Here is an 18,625-nt window from a genome sequence, read left to right as displayed (position 1 = left end):
ATGTGAAAGTGGCTTTAGAATTGGTTCATGGGTGGGGCGGGGAATCCTGGAAGGAGCAGGCTGGAAAAGGACTCCCAAGACAGTAAAGGCATCTAGTGAGGGTTCCAACGGAAGTGAGGACCAGGTGTTGGAAACCAGGGAAAGGCCAGCCTTGTCCAGAGTGGCAAGGGACTTGGGAGACTTTGTCCTGGAGTCTGAGGCAGGAGGGATGCAAGTTCCCTGCCAGCCTCCCAGGGATTTGTGGGAGGTGGAACTTAAAGAGATATGCACTCAAATCTGCAGGCAGGTCAGCATTCCAGGTACTACAAGCCTTGGATTGCACGTAGCTGGGTGTCAGAGGCGAGAGCAATGTGGATGGGCAGTTCTATTTTCAGAAAGGTTAGCAGAATGTAGTGGCCAGAAGGCTGCCCAGCTTGGCTATGAGAGAGAATGAAAGCACATTTTCAGGAGAAGAATCCCAGCATGGAGCCAAGTGCCTGTGCGTACAGATGAAGCATTGGCTGCCCTACCATGGGCCCAGAGGCCAGGGCTGAAGGAGGGAAATATTTCAAAGGAGAGGCCTAGGGTGCCCAGGGGACCTTGGGTTCTGCTTTCCAGGCCCCAAGTTTCTGCCCCCCACATTCCTGCACAGCACTCACCAACCATGACTCAGTCTGGCCCAGATATGGCTGTATGTGCTGATCCAGAAAGTACTGCCATAAACGCAGGCAGTGCCCATTGGGTGCTCATTCTGCAGATGTGAAGGATGCAGGAGGAGAGGTTATGGCAGCCTCCAGCTGGCCTTCAAGGATAGCAGGGGTGCAGAGACATCACAGGAACAAAGCCACTGCAGAGAGTGCCCAGTGGGGCAACCCAAGACCCCAGACCGGTGGGGCCACCGTGGCACAGCAGCTGTCTAGGACAGCTGTGTATGAGACTCCAGCACAGCCGTGGTGGCTGCCCAGCCCTACTTGGGGTATCTGGAAGGCAGGACAGTCAGAGATTATACCCCAGCTTTAGGATTTCGTAGGGTTTGCCCTGTCAGCTTGGCTTGCTTGGGCCCTGTTGTCCCTTTACCTTGCCTGTCCCCCTCCTTGGGATGGGAGGCTGTCCTGTGGCTGCCCCCACTGCACTTTGGAAGGGCCTAACTAGCCCTGCAGTCTCACGGAGACGTTGGCCGATAGCTGAGTCATGAGTCCTAGCCTGTCTGACTCACAGGGTTCTGCCTTCTTGCCCCTTTTGAGTTGGTGCTGGAAAGAGTTAGGATTTAGGGTTGGGGTGAATGTTATGTTTTATAGGTGAGGAGGACATGAGTCTGGGGGACCAGGGGCAGAATGCTATGGTTTTAATGTCTGTCCTGCCAAAATTCCTGGAAACTTAACTGCCTTGGTGACAGTAATAAGGGGTGGGGCTCTTAGAGATACTGGGCAAGAAGGCTTCACCTCTTGGACAGGCTGGTGCTACTGTGGAAGAGTGGGCTCCCCTCTTGCCTTCTCTCACCTTCCACCAGTGGTACCCAGCAGGAAGCCCTCCCGTGGGCAAGCCCCTTGCTCTGGGACTCCTAGCCTTCACAACTGTGTTTTAATAAACTTCTGTCCATTGTGGATTACTCGGTCTCCTGTAATTTTTTATTGAGCAGAAATGAACTAAGACTGATTATTTGCCTCCCACCCAAAATTCATTAGGTTAAAACACATCCCCAGTGTGATGGGAGTTGGAGGTGAACAGGTCACGAGGGTGGAGCCCCAGGGCCTTGGCTCCAGACAGCATGCTTGCCCCACCTGAGCCTTTTATGAACCAGCAGGCAGCTCTCATCAGACACTGCGTCAGCAGCACCTTGACCCTGGACTTGAGGATCTGTGAGAAGTGAATTCCTGTTGTCTGTGAGCCCAGTTCATGGTGTGTGTTAGGCAGCTGAACAGACCAAGATGCAGGGTTGTGCAGCACAGTGGCCACACCTGCAATCCCAGCCACTTGGGAGGCTGAGGCAGGAGGGTCCCTCAGCAACTTAATGAGACTGTTGCAAAGAAAGGGGGAAAAAAGGCTGGAAATGTAGCTTGATGAAGAGTGCCCCCTGGGTTTGATCCCCAGTACTAGAGGAAAAAAATATAGTGTGGCACTTGTCTTGAATAACGTAGGGGACATGCAGAGACTTGCCCCAGCCTGGGCTCTGGTCCGTAGGGGAGGTGGTCCAGGTGCAACTCTTCTGGTGTGGACTGGAATGTTCTGTGCTTACCAATTAGGTGGTTGGGAGGAGTTGAATTATGTACCCACCCAAATGGGTATGTTGGAGCCCTAGCCCCCAGGACCTTAGAAGTAGGTTTCTTATAAAGGTAATCAAGTTAAAAGGAGATCATTAGAGTGGGCCCTAACACAGCATGACAGATGTCCCGATAGACGGGATTTGGACACCGACATAAAGGGAAGGTGATGGACGGTCACAGGGACAAGACGGCCGTGTGAAGACAGAAGACAGGAGAGTGGCACCCTCGAGCCAAGGAGTGCCAGAGACAGCCGTAAGCCACCAGCAGCTGGGGAGAGACTGGGCAGACTCCCCACCACCCTTGATGTCCACAGCTGCTCTCCAGAACCTCAGAACCATAAATCTGCACTATGGTAAGCCACCTGGTCTGGGGTGCCTTGCAGTGGCCATCCTAGGGAGCGACCTGTCCTTGCCTGTCCTGAGATTGTGGGTCTGCGCTTCTCCCAGTCCACTGCTCTCTGTTCTTGTGTTTGAGGCTTTATTCAGGGGTCCCCCTGGTACACTTCCCTGTCATCATCATCAGTCCCTCTTCATCCCTGGAGGACTCTTCCCAGGTGTGCTATGCCCCTCACTCATGGCCAGTCCTGTATCCTTTCATGGGTATTTCTGTGGGGACACATCCATCCTTCCTTGGGACCTCCTTGTCATTACTTGCATGAGGCCTTCCTGTAGTTGAGTCCTGGTTTATGTGGTACTGAGGATGGAACCCAGTGCCTCACGTGCTAGGCAAGTGCTCTGCCACTGAGCTGCAGCCCCAGCCCCGATGTTGTGATTATTGATATGGTTAGATTTCAGTTTACCATTTCACATTTGTTTTCTGATGGTTCTCTGGTCTGTACCTCTGCTTTTTCCTGTTTGCAATGCTGTAGTTTTGTGAGCATTTTTGGTATTCCATTTTAGTTTCGCTCTTCTGACTTTACCTATACCTCTTTGCATAATGCTTGTTGTGTTGTCCTAAGGATCAAAATGCATACTGCGCTTTTACAGGCTGCTTTAATCAGGATGTGGGGTCCTTCCACCGTGTTCCCAGCAGTGCTGCCTTCTCCCGGCTTCCAGCATCTTTCTTAGCGCCTGCGCAGGGCTCAGTGCCTGCCCGCCCGCCCTTTGTGTCAGGCCCCTTGGGCCTGCTGGCAGCAGACTCTTGTGTTTCCTTCTATTGATGGATTTATTTCACCTTTATTTGTGAAGGACACTTTCAAGATAGAGTTCAGGCTGTCAGACCCCCACCCTGCCCAGCATGTTAAGGTTGTGCTCTTCCTGTGACCTCCGTGGTCCTGAGGAGAGACCCACCGTTGTTCAGCGCACTGCCTGGAGGCCACTCCTGGTGGGCTTGCCTTCAGGGTTAGCCTTCAGCAGTTTGTTAATGGGGGTCCCCAGTGGATTTCTTTGGGTTTATTCTGTTTTAGGTTCACTTGGTTCTCGAAAATAGCTTCACACTCTCACTGTGCCTGGGAAGCTAGCAGCCAGTATTTTTGCACAGCACTCCTGCTCTGGTTATTGTCCCCCAGGTCCCCGGGCTGTGGTTTGGTTCCGCCTTGTTCCAGCTGGATGATGCTAGTCGATGCGGACAGGTGCACCTACATGCTGTGCTGCGTCTGGACGAGTCGAAAGAGTCTGGTCGTTTGAGTTTTGATTGCTTTTTCTGTAGAGTCCACCATTTCTGTGTAGAACTTTTGCTTCTCTGTTGTCTTGCTCATGCTATGTCTCTGCATCCATCGTGGTGCGGTGGTTGCTGCTCACACATGTGAACGATCTCACATCTGTTTTCTCTTCTCAGCTGCTGTGCAGACTTTCCTTACCAGGGGACATTTTCACTGTTCTTCATGTGTTGGGCAATTCTGGATTGTCTTCAAGATGTTCTAAACTTCCTGAGAGCTAGACTTGTCCCACCCTGTGGAAATGCTGTCATCTAGCAGGCCTCTGCTCTCGAGGTCCTCTCTGGGCTTGAAGCTGCCAGCGGGCTGTCGGACCTGATTGTGACAGTCACTCTGCAGTAGGGGCCGAGCCTTGTGTTCAGAAACCATTTTATGGGACCACTTCCCCAGCCTCCACTCTATAGACTCCCTCTGTCCTTCAGCCAGACATGAGGGGCTCTAGTCATCCTGCTTTGTCACACCCTTCCTCTGTTGGGCCATGGTGGGGTTCATGAGGCAAGAAGTAAAGGGAAGGAAGTAATGGGGTCCCCTCCCTCTTGAACCTCAGCTGCACTGACAGGGCAGACAGCTCCAAGGACTCAGTTCCACTCTCACGGGTTTCTAAAGCCACCACTCCTGCCACAGTGGGGCCTGGGCATGAAAGGACAGAAGAAAAAATCCAGGGCATCCCTGTGCTCACATCAGAGACCTCTCCTGGACTGCTGCCTCTCAAGATCCTGGACACACCGAGTCAGGCCATGGGTACCAAGGGGCAGGTTGGACAGCACGAGTGCCAGCTGTGAGGCCCCTCCAGCCCTGCCGGTCTGTTCTGCTCAGGGCATGGGGCCTTGCATGCCCGCGCCACTGCAGCTGAGTTCTAGGGTGTGCTGTGTGTCCTTGCTGGGCCACACTTTCACCAGGATGAAGCTCAGGTGTGGTTGCTTTTCCTGTTCAAAGCTCAACAGAGATTTTCTGAGGTTTCTTTCCCTAGTCCAGCCGTGTTTCCCTTTGAACACTGAGCCCCTGTGGCTCTGCAGTCAGGGTGTGGGTGCTGCTGCCTGCTCTTCTCCCCTTCCCTGGGATACTCGGTGATTTTCCTCCATCTGCTGCTCTGGTTTTGACCAGGTGAAGTCCAGCGTTTGTCCTGGATTGAACTTTCGGATCTGCCTGATATTCCCCACCATTTGTCTGTGTTTTTCGTTCTTTCTGCCTCCCTGCTTTTGTTCTGCAGTGCTTTTTTTTTTTTTTTAATGGATGCTCTTGTTCGTCTCCTTGACTCCTTTCCACTTTGAATGAGACAGTTATTACATCCTCAGGAGTTGCTCATGGTTTTCAGCTTTTCAGGAGCATACGTGCACTAGCTGAACTTGGGCTACTCTATGGCAAGCAGCTTCCTGCGGGTGCTGGACCCCCAACATTAGGTGCCTGGTGTGTAGCACTGTGCTTTTTTTTTTTTTTTTTTTAAGTTGGACACAATACGTTTATTTTTTTATTTATTTTTATGTGGTGCTGAGGATCGAACCCAATGCCTCACCGTGCTATGCAAGCACTCTACCACTGAGCCACAACCCCAGCCTATGCTTTTGCAGTGCTGGGGACAGAGGCTGGCCTGAGCCAGGAGTGCAGGCCACACTGAGCCCCACTGTGGCTGCTGTGTCGCTCCCATCTTTCCTTGCTTAGCACGTCTTGTAGTTCTGTGGTTCAGCCCTGTGGCCCCATCCCTTGAGCATGCTGAGAGACATTCACTGCATTTCTGCCTGCTTTCTTTGCACGCCCTGCAAGCCCTACCTGCATGTGGAGTCCAACCTTGCCCCTCCTTGTGGCCAGTGGGCTGAGTCCAGCAAGACCGAGGCGGCCTCTGCTGGTTGCTGCCTGGCCTGGAGGGACACTGCCTCACTAGGCACTTCTCCCTGCACATTGCCTTTCTCTGCTCCTTGGTGGGACTGAGGACAGCTCAGCACAAGTTCCCAGCATAGCAGCTTCTTGGGGGATCACAGTAGAGGCTGACCCTGCTGAACCTTGCCCCTTCCCTCAGCCCCAGAGCTCCAGGCAGCTGCGTGCTTCCCCACCAGTCAAGGAACTCCCTGGGGACACCTGCTCAGCACTGGCCTGGGCTGTGTCCCACAGTCCCCCCCGGGCCATAAGCACAGGGCGCAGCAGAGCACACAGGCACTTCAAAGGTCTGGGGGGGGGGGGCTAGGGATGTGGCTCAAGCGGTAGCGCGCTCGCCTGGCATGCGTGCGGCCCGGGTTCGATCCTCAGCACCACATACCAACAAAGATGTTGTGTCCGCCGAGAACTAAAAAATAAATATTAAAAAAAAAAAAAAAGGTCTGAGGGACCTATGCCTGCATCAGCACTTCTGCTTCAGCCTCCCGTCACTTGTTGGGAGGAATCCTAAGGTAGTCACCACCAGGCAGCGGGGCCAGCAGTGCCCGGGGCCCCCTCCCTGCGGATAGAGACTGGACAACCACGTGCTGTGGCCAGCTCTTTATTCAAGACCCTGAAGAGGTGGCGTGCACGTGCAGCACAATAGGCCCAGCAGACTGGCCCCTCCCAAGCGCCTCAGTGCACAAACCAGGTGCGCTCTGCCACCAATGGGCAGTAACCCACAGCCCCCAGGTGCAGATTGCCCTGGCTGTCCCAAGGGCTCAGACCAAGGCCAGCTCAGGACTACGTGAACTTCCAGCCCAGGGATAGGGGTGGGCAAGGAGCAGGGCGTCTAGTATCCTGTGCACCCAAGCTGGCCAAGAGGCTGATATGGGATCTATGGTACCGCCCACAGCGGCCACCCTAGTGCCGAGCCTGATGGCCGTGAGCAGGTTACGTGAGCAAGCGTGTGGGGCTGGGCTGTCCCCGTTCTAAGGCATGGCTGCTGTGAACTTCTCCGCCCCACTCAGGGAATAGCTACAGGCTTTGTCCCTGTGGGTCCCAACACTGGAGTCCTCAGCGCCTGTGGCTGGCAAACCAGGAGAAGAAGGGGCGCAGGCGTGGTCGTGAGGCTTGGAGGACGCGCACTGTGCGTGGTGAGCGCCAGGCTTTGATGGTGGCATCATCACTGGCTGTCAGCAAAAGCTCCTGCTCCTGGGGGCTGAAGGCCACCGAGTTGACCACATCCTCGTGCCGCAGTTTGGCCAGGCAGATGTTGTAGTGGCGGTCCCAGATGTAACCATGCCGATCCTCAGCCCCACTGTAGGACAGTACCTGGGATGAGCCTGCCACCCTCCTGCTGTGTCCCGCCCTGAGCCCTGAGGCCCACCCAAGCACACCTGGCCACGAAGTCCCTGCTGACATCCAGGAAGATGAAGAAGCACTCATCATTGGGTGTGTAGGCGCGGTGAGCTCGCAGGGCCCGCTTCACCTCCCGCATGGTCTTGAGGTCAAACACCAGTAGGTCGATCTCCTCTGCAATGGGTGGTGGCTGCATGGGGTCAGCCACCACAGAGCCTGGGGGCCAGGCGCGGCTGTTCACGTACAGGTACCTGAGCGAGGGGCATGCGCTAGGTACAGGTGGGCTGCTAGGTATGGGTCACCTGCAGGCACCCCCACCCAGGACGTGTCAGAGGCCCACCTGTTGTCAGGGGATAGGCCCATGCCAATGATGTGCCCATGCACATCAATGACATGGTCCAGTGCATCAAAAAAGGCATCAGAGCCCCGGCCCTCGCCCAGCACAGGCCCGGCAGTCGTCATCTGGTGTGGCAGGATCTGCTTGATGCCTGTGGAGAGGCCGGGCCAGGGCCCTGACTAGAGCTGCAGGGAGGTCACCTCCAGGACACCCCCACCCGATAGCACCCGAGGGGACCATGGGCTGTGCCTATACTGGGGCCCAGCTCTGAGTCAGACGCACCCACTCACTGGTTGACCAGCACTACCTGCACTTCCACATCTCAGCCCCATTCCCTCAGGAGCAAAAGTGACCTATGGGCTGTCCTGCCCTAAGGGCTCTGCACCGAGGAAGGCCCAGGCAGGCCCAGGCAGGACCTGGGGTGTTGCAGGCCCTGTGCTGTTGCAGGCCCTGTGCTGCTGTTACCGATCTGGTGTGGCGAATAGGTGAGGCAGCCGGTGGTGAAAATGAGGTATTTGTTCCTGGCATCAGCGGCACTGCGCTCTGGGGGCTTGGTGTGACCCTGGGCCAGCAGCTCGGCCACCCTGGTTTCCAGCGCACGCTCCGATAGTTGCGTGCCCCCATCCAGCACACCATCCAGCACACGCCGCAAGCCCTCCTTGGCGCGGCCCGGTCGGGGGTTGCGCAAAGGGGGGCTGGCAGCCTCATCTTCGCTGTCACCACCCAGGTCAAAGACTTGGCAGAGGGGTGTAGCCTGGTCGCTGGCGTCCAGCAGGAGGTCAGGGTTGTCAAAGCGGCTGCAGTCGGCCACCATCACTGTGCGAATGGTGCTGGCATTGAGGTTCTGGATCTTGAAGAGCCGCTTTACCACATTGACGTTCTCTGACTCCACGTCCTGGGCAGGGACAGGTGCGTAGGTGCAGGGCCATGCCTGGGGAGCTCCAGCTTCCTCAGGCCTGGTCCACCTGCCCGGCCCCACCCGCACCTGGAAGGCGTTGTTGAGCCACAGCACTGAGCAGGATGTTATGTCTCCAATGCGGTGCAGGTTCCCGGAGATGAGGCTCGTTTCTGTGAGCCAGCAGCCGAACACATCATAAGGCTTGTTGCGCACGCGGGACAGCAGGGCGAAGGAGTCTGCAGGGAGGCGGAGCTGAGCAGGCTGCCGACTGCAGGCAGTGGAAGACCCACCCAGGCTCCTGCTCACCTAGGCTGATGACTGCGATCTCGCCTGAGGAGGAGTTGTGTGGCCCCAGGAACACGCCTGAAGCCAGCAGCAGGGAGTCATCCTGGTTGAACTGGGAGAACTGGGTGTAGCTCCAGTTGTAGGGCCGCATGTCTGCGCTGTGCAGCAGCGAGATGGTCAGGTCGTTGTTCCAGATCTACGGGAGAGGAGCCAGTGGGTGACTGGCCAGGGCTGGTGGCTGTATAGGAAGTCCTGGACCCTTCTCCACTGAGGCAGCCTAGAGATGCTGTGGGGCGGGGACTCCTTCAAGCACCTCATCCCCCCTACCCCAGGGGACCTGGGAATCCTGCCTTCCCGTACTCTCCAGTAGTCAGGGATGTCCTAGCACTGGGTCCTGTGATCTAGGCTGGGGCTCCAGGTCCCAGCGCAAGTGCTTCTTCCTAGCTGAGCCTCTCTGCTGGATGCAGAGACTGGCCGTTTCCCACCCAACCCACCTGCCTGGGTGGGGCATCCTCACCTTCACAGTGCAGTCCTTGGAGCAGGAGGCAAACTGGTACCCAGAGTGGGAAAAGCTGAGGTGCAGGACCTGGTCAGTGTGCTCCTTCAGAGTCTGCACCTCCACGCAGGGTACCATGTCGTAGAGCCGACGGAACTCCTCATACCAGGACGTGGCCGCTGTGGGCAGGACGGCGTCACTGTTAGTGTTGGTCCCAACCCTTCCTCCTCACAGCCAAGACCACCCTGAAGAGTGGGGCCACCAGGAGTGAGGGCCCTGGTGCCTCTGGAGCCAGCCAGTCTGGAATCAGGACTCAGCTGGGAGTGCATCTTCTGCTCTGAAGCCCTTCCTGCCTGAATGGTCCATGGCCCCAGCAGGTAGGCTGCAGGAGCTCCCCAGCATGGTTCAGAACATGGCAGGGAGAGCCCTGGCCTCCCACATGGCTGCTGAATGGGCTTTGGGGCATGTGCAGGTACTGACCTGGGTGTCGGGGTACATCGCGGGCCACCTGGTAGTAACGGTAGAACTGTTCCCTCCATAGGAACTCATCCCGGGACACAGCCTGCCACTGTCTGCACACCAGCCCAGCAGCCAGCACGTCCGCAGGGCCCAGGCTCAGGAAGATCTGGTAGACGAGGCTGTCAGGGAGCAGGGGCGTGCCCCCCTCGTCCATCGTGACATTCTGCCCAGGCAGCCCTGAAATCCACCAGAGGCTGCCCTGAACCCAAACCTCTACCCCAGCCTCTAGGAGAGGTGCAGACCTGGAGCTCAAGCTGTGGCAGCCCCACTGTTCCTCCAGCCCCACCAAGTGCCACGCTGGGAATTCCACTGGACTGGGTGTTTGTGGAGGGTACTGCTGCACTGACCACTGCAGCTCCATGACAAGCCTGCACAGCCATTTCTCCCCAACCCCTGCAGCTAGCTCCTAGGGCTTGCTAGAGCACTGGAGCAGGCACAGGCACCTCAGCACGGCTGGGCCTGGGGCAGCCTGAGGTGGAGCGCAGGTGGGCCGCTGGACCCCAGATCTGTCTACTCTAAAAGGCCTTGGCCCAGGTCACATCCTTCAGATGGGGCCCTTTGACCGCCCCCACCAACCCGGGGCCAGGGAAACAGCTGGGTGCCAGGGCAGGTAAGCAGGTCTGGGCTGCCTGTACTGGTCGGTCCGAGTTTAAGCCGTCAAGGGCCAGTGACCCCCTGAGCTGACCTTGCTGCCCCAAGGTGTACGACTGTCAGTTCAAGACAGACTTCCTTCTTAGAAGGGGCCCGGCAGGCCCTTGGCCTCTGCCCTAAGGGCCTGGCCAGGTGGGGGACGTGCGGGCAGCGGGTCAGGGTGTGAAGGGGCAGGCGACAGGGTCCGGGCAGGGCCGCGGGGCGGGACAGGGCACAGGCAGCCGGCAGCACATTCATTCGCCGGGCCGGCGCAGGCGGGGTACTCCGCTGGGGACAAGGCTGGTACCGGGGCACAAGACCAGGCCAGGCGTGGACAAGGCCAGGGGCGCCGGCGAGTGCGGCAGAGCCGAGGCGGGACTCACCGCAGCGCCTCCGCCCGCTGCGTTGCGCGGAGCCGCTTCCGTCGCCGCCGCCCCCGCGTCTCTACGGAAGAGGCCGCCAGGCCCGACGCTCCGAGCCCCGAGGCATCGATGGCCTCGGAGGGCCGACGGCCCAGCAGCCCGGGTCGGCCTCTCGCGCGCCTGCGCGTCTGTGCGCCTGCGCGCTCCCGTGCTCTTCCGGAACAGCGCCCCTGGGGGAGCGGCGGCGGCGATGCACCCGGGGGCGGGGCTCTAGGTCCGCGGGTTCGAGACTGCCCTGGGCCTACTGCCTTGGCCTTGAGCTCCAGGAGCCCAGAGTTGTTGACTGTGAGGATGAAACCGGAGTTTGGTAGTTTAAAGGTGATAGATGTGCAAGGTGCTGCGCACTGACCCGGTGGAAATCAAGGTTGTAGAAATAGATGGGCAAGGAGTCTAAGGCCAACCGGGGCCGTGTATCCAGGACCTGGGGCCTGGTTCCTGTTGAGACCAGGCTCCTGAGGAGGCTGGGAGGACCACTGCTCAGGGTGGGGGGTTGGGGAGGTAGGAGACAGCCATGGACTTCCTGGGCTGGGCTTCCTGTGGGGCTGGACAGTGGACTCTGACCTGGGACATTGCTGCCCTTGGCCTCCTCATCGCTGCCACTATCGCCATGCTGCCCCTTGAGACCCCACTGCTCTTGACCCTGCTGCTGGTGGCCAACTCACTGGCCCAGAGGGTTCGACCCCCTTGGTCCCCAACCCTCATCAGCAGCATCCAGCCCAAGGCCAGATTCAATGCTCAGCAGGTGAGAAGCTGGGGGACAGGGGGAGGAAGGAGGGAGGTGGGGGCAGGTAATAGAGGTAGATGGGGGGCAGGAGCTTGCCCAGCTTTACAAGGGTGGGTCCAGACCACCCTCTCCCCTCAGTGTCCTGGAGTCCCTCTGGTGCCTAACCCCAGTTTTCAGGGACATGGCTCCTCGTGGGTGTGGGCTCTGCCTGCCGCTTCCTACAGGAGCAGGGTCACCAGGCTGAGGCCACCACATTGCACGTGACTCCCCAGGGTGCAGCCATGGTCATCAACACCTCCCGCAAGCTGTGAGTCCTGGCATGGTCCACTACCCTTGCCCTAGTCCCCTGGCCCCAGCCCTGCAGTCGCCTGTACTGATATCCCACATGGTCCCACCTGGGTGGGGTCCCTGGTGCCTGGCGCCTCCTCCCACTCCCCCCATCCCCAGGGATGGGATCTGCTGGCGGGTGCGACAGCTCTACAGAGACACAGAGGTCCCTGGCCACTTCCTGCTCCAAGGTGAGGGCAGCAGGTGAGGGGGTAGGGCTGAAGAGCTGGGTAGGGACTGATACCTGCCGTGGCTCTGCCTCAGCTCAAGGAGCCCGGGCCCCTGTGCACATGGTGGTTGCTGCGACTGACTACCAGGGCTTCGCCATCCTGCACCTGGAGCGGGCGAGGCAGCTGTCTGTGAAGCTATACGGTGTGTGATGGCCTGTGTCCACTTGGGATCCCAGGCCCTGCAAATGCAAGGGGCCCTCACAGACCCTCCCCTTTGCCACCCCATCCTGACCTCCTGTGCTGGTGCCCAGGGAGGAGCTGCTGGATGGGCCTGGTGTGGGGTTAGGGTGGGAGTGGGCACAGACAGCTAGTCCTGGACACACAGACTCTGTTCCTGGAGCACCCCACACCCTCCTGCATCAGTGGCCCTGTCTATCCCACAGCCCGATCACTGCCTGTGAGTGACTCTGTCCTGAGTGTGTTCGAGCAGCAGGTCAAAAGTGCCAACCTGACTGAAGACCAGATCTTATACTTCCCCAAGTATGGTGAGTGTCCCCAGCAGGTCCCCCTCCTGGCCAACATCCTGCCCTCCCTGACCACTGCCTGGGCCCCCAGGTTTCTGCAAGGCTGCTGACCAGTTCCACATCCTGGATGGTGAGTGGGCAGCAGGGCAGCTGGCCAGTGGCCACAGTGCAGGTTCCTTCCTGCCCCTTGCTGAGTCTCCTGTCTGCTACAGAAGTGAGGGGGCAAGGCCTGCGGGAGCCGTGATGGGTCATCTGCTGCCCTCCTCGGTGAGCACCAGAGCAGCGCTGGTCAAGGTCAGGGCCCTGTGGTTCTTGAGGAGTCTCCCCTGTCTGCTCTCAGAAGCCACCTCCCCCTGGGAGCTCATTAAACATCACAGTGGACCCCTGGCTCCTTTCAGTCCCCACTCGCACCAGAGGAGGAGGAGGCTTGTTCCCCCATCATTTGAGAACCCCCCTCCCCAGCAAGGTGGGGCTGGGGAGCTTCCTAGAACCCCTGGGCCCTGACTCCCCCTCAGCGTGGCCCTGCAGCAGCTGTCTTCCCCTGCCCTGTGCTGGCCTCTGGGCTGCCCTCTCCAACAGCCTGTTGGGCCCCAGGGCCCTGCCCAGGGTGGACTTCCCTAAGGAGGGGCTCCTGTCAGGACCCCCTACTGGAAGCTGAAGAGCCAGAGGCCCAGGGGCCCTGTAGCCTGAGGTAGGATGGCATATCAGAGATGGACAGCAAGGTCGCTTCACCATCCCTGGACACGGTGCCTGGCTGGGCTGAGGCCTCAATGTCCTGCACACTGTGAGCCAGGGGCTTCTGAGAGCAGGACTGGCCACCTGGGTGCCCTGACACTGGGGGAGGGCACCCAGGTGAGAGAGGTGGGAGTCTCTGAGGAGAAAGCCAGCTGTTGCTTGGGCCAGATAAGGTGAGCATGGGGACTCTGGACAGCGGGAGGACCCCCTGGCAAACCCAGAGTCCCCCAAGGTCACAGACAGGGAGGCGGGGGGGGGGGGGGCAGGACCTTGTGCTGGGCCCCTGCTCTCTATGCCCTCCCTTCCAACAACCTCCTTCCTCAGGCCCAAGACCCAGGGTGCCCAGTGACCTTTGGGCCACAGAGGAATGGCTGTCTGTCTGGTGTTTGGACATTTTCTGCTGGCCCAGCCACTCTCAGAGAGAGCAGAGGGACTCAGGTTGGGGTGGGTGGCTACCAGGAAGATCCAGCAGCTGCCCAATGGGCTCCGTGTCCTGTGGGCGGTCCCCCTGCCATTCCCCCCAGGGTCCCTGTGCAGCTGGACTCAGGAGAGCAGGGAAGTAGGGCTGGAGGGAGAGGGGAGGCAGGGACCGAGGGACAGGCCCCACCCAGGAGACTGCCCTCCAGCTCCATGTCCCAGAGACCCCAGAATAGGGACCCCAAGAGCAACCACATCACATAGGACCCCGAGAGACCCTAAGGTCTCTCAGCCACAGAGAGCCTTGTCCCCCATGGCGTTGTCGCCAGACTCTGCGTGCTCTTCTCTCTGTTCTGAGGGGGGTGCCAGAGACCCTTCCAAAAGACCGAGTGGCCTGACCCTACGACTCCGCCCTGGAGGTCTGCACCGCATTGTGGATCTGACCTGGGAAAAGAAGATGCAGCACATTAGAACTGACGTGCGTTAAAATGAACAACCGTTCTGTTAAACAACGATAGCTCCTTGCGCATCTTTTTTACTTAGAGCTCTTATAGTTTGTATTTTGCCTTTGAATTCTGATAGGTGGTTTGCAACATCTTAAGAGAATAATTGTTTTAAGAATCTGTGGAAACTAATGCTTCCCTGGTCACCTTTTCTGAGACCTGTGTCAGGGAGGGGGAGCAGGAGGGCCTCGGGAACGGGGGCAAGGGCTGCCCTGGGTCCTGTCTGGGTGAGGGGCTGTCTCGGGGTCCCCAGTGCCCTGTCCACCACAGGGCCCTGCTTGGGTGTGTGTATGGAGAGCCCAGCTGTCCCTGTGCTTGGGACATGCTGTTGACTGCTGCTCCCCACATCTCCCCAGAGTGCCCTGTGACTAAGACAGCTGGGAAGGAGCAGTGTCTGGCCAGGTGAGAGTGGGCCCCGGGGCTGCTGATCAGGCTCCCGAAGGCCCCAGGAGATGTGAGTAGAAAGGTGCTTCTGGAACCTCAGGGTACAGAGGAGTCTTGTGCTCGGTTCATACCATTCTCTTCCTGGGTGACTAAGGCCAGGAGTCATGGGGACCAGTCAGCACAGCAGGCTGCCCCCTTGCCAGGCGAGGGCAAGTCTGGCCCTGAGGCCCTCAGCCTTGTGGTGGGGTTCCTGCCCAGCACAGGTTGCCAGGCCAGGGACTTCCTGGGATGGGCCCAAGTCCCCCATGAGCAGGGCTGGGAGAGGGAGGAGATGGCCAGGGACCCTGGCAGGAGAGAGGAGGAGATGGCCAGGACAGGGAGCTCGCAGAGGAGGTGCCCTGTCAGGCAGGGGCCTGGCCACAGCCTCCTGACCTCCTCAGCTGCCAGTGGGTGGGAGGAGGAGTGTCCATAGAGGGGCATTTACTTCTCAGGCCTGACTTCCAAAGGGCCAGGGCAGCTGGAAGCCCATGACTGTCTGGGTCCTCCTCGCTAGACCTTTTTTGGGCAGGACCCTGGCAGGGTCCCTACTTCCATTAGAGGGACAGCCCCTGCCCTCAGCTTGGGTAGAGGTCCCTTTGGAAGTCTCTGCCGCTCTCACCTGGGAGCCCTGGTGCGCCCAGGCCGCCTCCCCTTCCCCTCTGGCTGGCTCCGCCCATGCCCTCCTGGCCGCAGGGCCAGCTGGTGTGCCACCCACACTCACTCAGGACAGGGGTCATGTGGAGTCCTGGGGGCTGGGGACAGCTCTGTGGGGCAGATATCCCATCAGGACTGCTCCAGTCATGCTCTCTGCCTGGGACAGGACGTTCTGTGTTGGGAAGGGTCGTCAGGGCAGGGCTGGGCAGGGCCCCCACCTTTGTGGGACACTTGAAAGGGGGCGCAGGCACAGAGGGATCCAAAGGCCAGGCCCAGGCCAGGCCCAACAGGACTTCCCAGTCCCTCCTGCCCAGGGACTCAGGGAACCATGGCCGGAGAGGTCTGAGGAGGGACCGTCCTGCTTGCCCTGCCTCCCCAAGACTTCCCTCCACATCTCTTCCGCCACACCCCCTTGGGAGGGGCACCCGCCAGGTGAGCCCTAAAGAGGTCCCTCTGGGGCCAGTGGCTACCAGGATGGGCCCTGGGTGTGTCTTGTTGCTGTCACTCACCCTGCCAACAGTCCTGCAGGGCCAGGACCCAACCACCCCACCACAGGTGGCAAACTTCCAAAGTAAACAGGTACAGGGTTGGCGGGGCAGTGGGCTGGGGCCCAAGTTCAGGTTCAGGGAGGAGGGTGGCGGGCACTGCCCCGGAGTCCAGGCAGGCAGGCCCTTCTCTCAGGCTCCCCTGGCCTCCAACAGAGCAGGACACTGACATTCCCTCCTGTGGCTCCCACAGGTCATAGACTCTGCACATGTGGGGAAACTGAGGCTCTGGAAGGCCACTGGCAATTGGCCAGGCCACCCAGTCCCTGCCAGATGCAGGACAGGCTGTGACTGCTGCCAGAGTCGCGGTGCAGGCCCAGCCCTGGGGCGGCTGTCTGGCAGGGATCCTGGTTCAGGGCTGTCCAGGGTATGGCGAGGTGGGGTACGGACTGCTGGCCCTCCTGTCACCCGTCCTGCAGTTCCAGGGGCAGTGGTTTGTCCTTGGTCTGGCAAGTAACACCTACAGGAGAGAAGACCGGGCTTTGCTGAATACCTTCTCCACGACATTTGGGCTCAACCAAAAGGGCCACTTTGAGGTCTCCAACACCATGACCCGGTGAGTGGGCTCTCTTGTCTGAGAAGCTGAGGATCTGGGTCCTCTCCCAGGAGCCACCATGGCCTCCGTCATACTGTGGGCTGCAGCGTCACGTCCTGAGGCCTCTGTCCAGTGCACAGGCTGCTCAGTGAGCTCCAGGCTGATAGACCCGGGGTCAGTTCTGCTTGCCTCAGCCCAACCTCTGTCCAATCCGGTTGTCATCTCACAGTGTTAGGAGAGAAGTGGGCAGCCCCAGATGGTCTGCCGGGGACAACCTTCAAGTGGCCCTGCTGGAGTAAGTGTCCCCCAGCTGCTACACCCAGGGCCGCAGGTGCTCTCGTTGGCCCACCTGGATGAAGAGCCCACCACCTGGCTGGAGAAGCATCTGGCCTTGGGGGACAGCCTATGGGAACCTCCGGGGGAGGGGCGCCCTTTGGGGATGCCAGGGACAGCATCCTAACTCTGCTACCCCTCCGCAGCCTGGCCGCCTCATTGAGCACCTGGCTGGCTTGCGGGGGAAGAGGGCCAGGTGACTGCTCTGGTTAGGACTCTTAGAGTCCACCTAGTATCTGATCATGAAGCCAGGGGACATTGCCACACAGACCAAGGGGAGGGAGGCAGAGGCATTCCAGCCTCTGGGGATTTGGACTGAAGCCAGGGGACGCTGCCACACAGACTAGGGACCCCAGGCTGGTGGCAGGCAGCACCTGGGTGTGTGTCCCCAGATCCTCCCCCAGCCTCACGTCACACTGGCCCAGCCTGTGGCAGGTGGGCACAGAGCCCTGAGGCTGGAAGTCACCCGCGGGGGTGTGGCTGCACTCAGAACCCCTCCCAGGCCTCAGGTTCCTGGAGATCTCACTGGCCTGGGTCGGGTCAGGCCTGATTGGGGGAGCGAGGGGTCCATTCTCGCCTCCGTGTCACCGCAGTCTGACTGCCCCTGGGGCTCTCTGAATAAGCAAACTCCCTGAGAAGCCCTGAGGCTCTGGGCGCTTTCCTGAGGCCCAAGAGAGTGGCACATGGGGTTGCTGGCCTCAGCCAGGGACAGCTTGCCCTTGGCCCTCCGGACCCCTCACCCCCACACCATCTGGCCCAGGGCTTGCAGGATGGAGTCCAGCCACGCTGCCCCAGAGCAGGGCTGACCCAGAAAAGGCCATTCTCCCACTGCACATACTGTGGACTGGGGGCTCTGTGCCAAGTTGACGGGTAGCCGCCTGCATGTGGATGGGTGGGCTGCAGAGGGGGGACTGAGGGGTCCAGGGCTGAGACAGTTTCCAGCTGTGGGACAGTTTCCAGCCTTCTGTGTCTCCCTGGGGGCCTCTGGGCTGGGCCTGGCCAGCCTCTCAGCCTTCTCTGCCCTGCCTGCCCGCCCGCAGGGGCAAGCACTGCAACACTTGGTCTTACGTGCTGATCCCAGCAGCCCAGCCTGGGCACTTCACCGTGGACACCAAGGGCGAGGCTGACCCAGGCGGGAGGGCGGGGACCGGCACGTTCAGTGAAGACGTCCAGGTGGTCGATGGCGACTACACAGTCTTTGCCCTTCTGCTGTCCGTCAGACGGATGGGCAGACAGACCACAATCAGGATCAGTCTGCTGGGTGAGCCCCCTCCTCGCTCTGAGCCCTGTGGTGACCCTGGTGGGGGCTGGGACTGACCGGGTGACTTGGGGACAATTGGCTCTCCCACCCACCCATCTGAGTGGCTGAGAGCTCTCCTACTGGTCAGCACAGGCAGACACTGGAATCTGCCCCGCTGGACACTGGACAGATTCACCTGCCTGGTCAAAGCTCAGGGTCTCACCAAGGACAACATCGTCTTCCCAAGTGCCATAGGTAACGCGTTCACAGGCAGTGGACAGTGGGAAATGGAGAGCAGGCAGGCTGGGCGGGGCCTTCCAGAGGACCCCAGGCTGATGTCCCCAGCCCCTACGCCAGAGCAGGCTGGTCCCTTCTCCCTCCCCCTGGTCCCCTTTCCGCCCCCTCCCAGTCACCTGCCTGTTTCCCCTCACGTCCCTCCCAGGCCCACCCCTCTCCTCTCCTCATGGCCTATCCCACTGTCCCTCACCCCGCCAGATGAGCTGCCCGACCCTGCCTGCTGACGCTGCTGAAGGGCCTGCCTCACCCGCCCTGCCCTCCCCCACTGTCAGCACAAATAAAGGCCCTGTGCCCAGGACCCCAGAGTGGCTGCTGTGACCTTGGGGTCAGTGAGAGGCAAGGACAAAGAGACCCATGGCAAGGCAGGGCCATGATGGCCACCCCAGGACAGGCCAGCCTCCCTCACTACCCCCAAGTGTGCACTCCACCAGCGGAGCTCTGGGCAGCCAAGAGGGGGCCCAACAGGGCCAGGCTGTCCCTAGGCCTCTGCCCTGGTCAGCCGGG

At 59.7% G+C, this 18,625-nt stretch overlaps 3 protein-coding genes across 5 annotated transcripts; 2 read left to right on the top strand and 1 right to left on the bottom strand.

Annotated features, from left to right (window-relative positions):
• Window positions 1–6,351: 6,351 nt before the first annotated feature.
• On the bottom strand, window positions 6,352–10,803 carry FBXW5 (F-box and WD repeat domain containing 5). 2 transcript variants are annotated; one of them, XM_081281045.1, is made up of 9 exons: window positions 10,656–10,803; window positions 9,604–9,819; window positions 9,145–9,302; window positions 8,649–8,823; window positions 8,430–8,578; window positions 7,910–8,339; window positions 7,448–7,595; window positions 7,146–7,358; window positions 6,352–7,066 (listed from the first exon to the last, which is right to left on the bottom strand). In XM_081281045.1, exons 2-9 carry the CDS (start codon window positions 9,794–9,796, stop codon window positions 6,823–6,825), a joined length of 1,710 nt encoding a protein of 569 aa, XP_081137171.1. In that variant the 5' UTR covers window positions 9,797–9,819; window positions 10,656–10,803; the 3' UTR covers window positions 6,352–6,822. The 2 variants fall into 2 exon arrangements, with proteins under 2 accessions (XP_081137171.1, XP_081137172.1); XM_081281046.1 differs by having other exon boundaries at window positions 9,604–9,761; window positions 10,656–10,790.
• A 147-nt stretch (window positions 10,804–10,950) lies between these two features.
• Window positions 10,951–14,063, top strand: C8G (complement C8 gamma chain). Of its 2 annotated transcripts, XM_081281048.1 has the most exons (7): window positions 10,951–11,436; window positions 11,589–11,725; window positions 11,866–11,936; window positions 12,010–12,117; window positions 12,359–12,460; window positions 12,531–12,569; window positions 12,652–12,830. In XM_081281048.1, the coding sequence occupies exons 1-7, from the start codon at window positions 11,206–11,208 to the stop codon at window positions 12,681–12,683; spliced, it is 720 nt and encodes a 239-aa protein (XP_081137174.1). In that variant the 5' UTR covers window positions 10,951–11,205; the 3' UTR covers window positions 12,684–12,830. The 2 variants fall into 2 exon arrangements, with proteins under 2 accessions (XP_081137174.1, XP_081137173.1); XM_081281047.1 differs by having other exon boundaries at window positions 12,531–14,063.
• A 353-nt stretch (window positions 14,064–14,416) lies between these two features.
• LCN12 (lipocalin 12) lies at window positions 14,417–18,345 on the top strand (the record flags this gene model as incomplete). The annotated part of the gene is made up of 4 exons (XM_081269469.1): window positions 14,417–14,496; window positions 15,952–16,272; window positions 17,625–17,845; window positions 17,978–18,345. The coding sequence occupies 4 exons, from the start codon at window positions 14,417–14,419 to the stop codon at window positions 18,343–18,345; spliced, it is 990 nt and encodes a 329-aa protein (XP_081125595.1).
• Window positions 18,346–18,625: the final 280 nt, after the last annotated feature.

This window comes from Spermophilus citellus (genome assembly GCF_964194105.1).
Source record: "Spermophilus citellus genome assembly, chromosome: 2".
NCBI classification, from domain to species: domain Eukaryota; kingdom Metazoa; phylum Chordata; class Mammalia; order Rodentia; family Sciuridae; genus Spermophilus; species Spermophilus citellus.
This window is presented reverse-complemented; position numbering and strand designations above follow the sequence as displayed.